General features: G+C 41.2%; 1 protein-coding gene across 1 annotated transcript in view; it reads left to right on the top strand.

Moving 5' to 3' along the window:
* pde5ab (phosphodiesterase 5A, cGMP-specific, b) overlaps positions 1 to 3,060 on the top strand; it is a gene marked incomplete in the record, with an annotated part of 64,710 nt that overhangs the window by 41,962 nt on the left and 19,688 nt on the right. The window contains 1 exon segment of the mRNA XM_035675737.1: positions 647 to 793. Coding sequence (XP_035531630.1) covers positions 647 to 793 — 147 coding nt within the window.

The following is a 3,060-nucleotide window of genomic DNA, read 5'->3' as shown; positions in this document are numbered from 1 at the left end:
GACCAGTTGGGGTGAGAGTGAGAGAGAGAGAGAGACAGACAGATGTACAGCAACAACAGTAGCAACCTTTGTACACAAATAACACAAAATATTAAAGAACCTCCCTACAGCCGGATTTTGTTAATTAGCTCACTTGTAAGTAACTGGTTTTCTGACGGCACTTCAAGTTAGCTTTCCAAATATGAACCAAACAGTGCAGCCCAGCTTTCACACCAGTCATAGCCTTAACAATGACACCACCTCAAAATGCCTGTTCTCCTCTCCTTGTGGCAAAGTGGCCGAACTAACAGCATAACCTGATTAAGAGGGCTCCCTTGGTGCGAGAGAGAGGATGTGTCACTTGGTATCTAGGACACAGGCTTGATTTTTCGGGTGCAATCTACCCCAGAGACCACTACATACAGTATGTGTGACACATACATAATTGCGTAGTTTGGGCTGCTACTGTAACTGCAGCAGCATTTCTATGCCAGTTTTCTCACATTAAACAAAATAAGAATTAAAATTAAGATTCTGGAAAATAACTACCATGTGATTTGTTCAACTAAATAATGCAGGTGATACTTCAATATTTCTGCATGTTTATTGAATCCACAGCCTCCCTGAATGTCCTAATGTTTGTTTTTGTGTGTGTGTGTGTTTGAAGGTGGCCACAGTGCCGTCAGCCCAATCATTACGTCTCCTGGACTTCAGCTTCAGTGACTTTGACTTGTCAGACACAGAAACCACGCTGGGTACTATCCGCATGTTTGTCGACCTCAACCTGGTCCAGAACTTCCAGATGAAGTACACGGTAAGAACCTGGGCTGTTCTTAAAGCAGATTATATTATAGCATTTTCCATTGAACTCCATCTTTAGATCGTCTCTGTCCATCTGTTCTTTGGACACGTTGGTCCACAGCAAGAGATCTTGACAAATACTGGACAGATTTTAATGACATTTTCTGTAGATTTGTCTCCAGAGAATGTTCTCAGGGCACTTCATGACCTTTTCTTAGGCACCAGAAATACTAAAAATCAAATGGGTAGATGATGCCAAGAAATTTACTGAGCACAGTCATACTCCCCAGATGGTGAACCTTTTCACTTTGGGCACTTCATGACCTTTGCTCCTGCCCCATCCTCAAGAAGAAATGTTAACTTTGAAAATAAAAGATATTTAATATTTTTCAGTTATAGTTCATTTAGTGAGCACGTTCTTGAATAATGAATAAACCTTATTGATTTTGATGACTTTTTCTCTAGCGCCACTTGGTAAAACAAACTTAGTCTTAGTCCTTAGTATTTAAGAAGATAATTATCATCAATTTGTTATATATCTGTTCAATAATAATAATAAGAATAATAATTGTTGGGTGTAACCAACATTGCAGCCTCTAGAGGCGACCAGTAAAGCTTGATGCATTTAGTCTTTTGTGTAAAATATGGTGTGATTATAGAAGAGTCAGTGGTTCTCAACCTAGTGTCTGGGGACCCCTAGGGACTCTTCAATGGGTTCCAGGGGGTCCCCATTAAAGTGGGAAATATTTAAATATCACTGTTATTTAATTGGCTAATAGTTATGTAATAGCTCAATGAGAGAATATATAAGAATACTTTTGTTTCACACTGTTCACTCTTAATCTGCCAATCTACAGTACAGAAAGTGAACTCGTCTTAAGCTGGCTAAACTGTTTGAGGTACAGGCTCCTTATGTTTAAAGAAACCAAAACAAAAACCTACACTGCAGGCCAAATTATCATTCACTTATACTGAAATGTTGTACATGAGCATGGGTAGTGTTTCCAAAGACATATGCCCAATATGTATGGTTTTGGAGACAAGGTCTGCATTACATTACAACAGTAATATTATGGCAGGTATCATGGCAACACAGAAACCACAAGGTTAGAACAAGACATTATCCACATTACCCTGACACGACTGTTGTTGTTGTTGTTCTCAGTGCATGTCATGGAAAATGACAAGAGCAGCTTCCTGTTTTATTAATTGCAGAAAACAATCTGCTTCTCATTGTCAGCAGCATCAGACCATTAGAACATCAGTGTGTGTGTGTGTGTGTGTGTGGGATGATGAGTGAATGCATTTACCATTGAGTTAATATTTGTGTGTTTGCCTGCATCCTTAACTCAGAGACCACACACGCACACACACACACACACACACGTACACCTAAAACACTTCACCTCCAAAAATCACTCTGCCTCCATTACCGCCGTCTGTCAGACCCACCGCTCTCCTCGCCCAGCTCCCCCACGGCGCTGCAGCACCGCCCGGGTCGCTGCCGGGTTTGGCTCCCATCCTCAGCACGCTCTCCACGTGAAGAGGTCCTTGTGTGTTGGTGGCTGACCTCCGGAGTGCCTGCGGAGAGAGGCCTCATAAAGGGAGCCTTTGATTGGAGGAGATTAGGGCCCTCCAGCAGTGCAGGGGCTGTCAGTCTGACGCTCACACCGGGAGCTGACACTCTGACCACCCCGGAGCATCACAGCCTGCGGGTTAAACTGTACAACATGTTATTACTAAATTACTTTTCATGCTGGAGAATCAGTCATTATAATCTAAGTGTAATGATCCCTGTAGAGAAAATGAAACATAATTTGAGTTTTGTTTAATGGCTGTGTGTTCCTGGTGAACATGTAGTGTAGCAAAGACTAACAAAGAGCAGATCATTGATTTGCTGGCAGGATGCTGTGTTCACTTTGAGAAAGGGCAAACATCCTGACAGTCATCACATTTGCTTTTTATTTCTACTGCTGTTAATTTACCCCCCACTCATAATGTCTTTTTTTGTTCTTTTTTGTATCCGTTAGTCATACAGTACATGTTTTGTAGGGAAAAACAATGATTCCAAACTATTAAAAACCTAGAGTAGAATTAAAAAACAACGTATAGTAAAAATAATCCCTACCAATTATGGTAAATGGTAAAGGGACCTGTACTTGTATAGTGCCTTTCTAGTCTTCCGACCACTCAAAGCGCGTTTACATGCCACATTCACCCTTTCACACACATCCACACAGCGATGGCAAAGTCCATCGAACAGAAACTAACTCATTTATA

This window comes from Morone saxatilis, unplaced genomic scaffold, assembly GCF_004916995.1.
Source record: "Morone saxatilis isolate NCDOM2014 unplaced genomic scaffold, NCSU_SB_2.0 Contig4, whole genome shotgun sequence".
In the NCBI taxonomy this organism is placed as follows: domain Eukaryota; kingdom Metazoa; phylum Chordata; class Actinopteri; family Moronidae; genus Morone; species Morone saxatilis.
The sequence above is the reverse complement of the archived record's forward strand: the minus strand, read 5'-3'. Positions and strand labels throughout refer to the sequence as shown.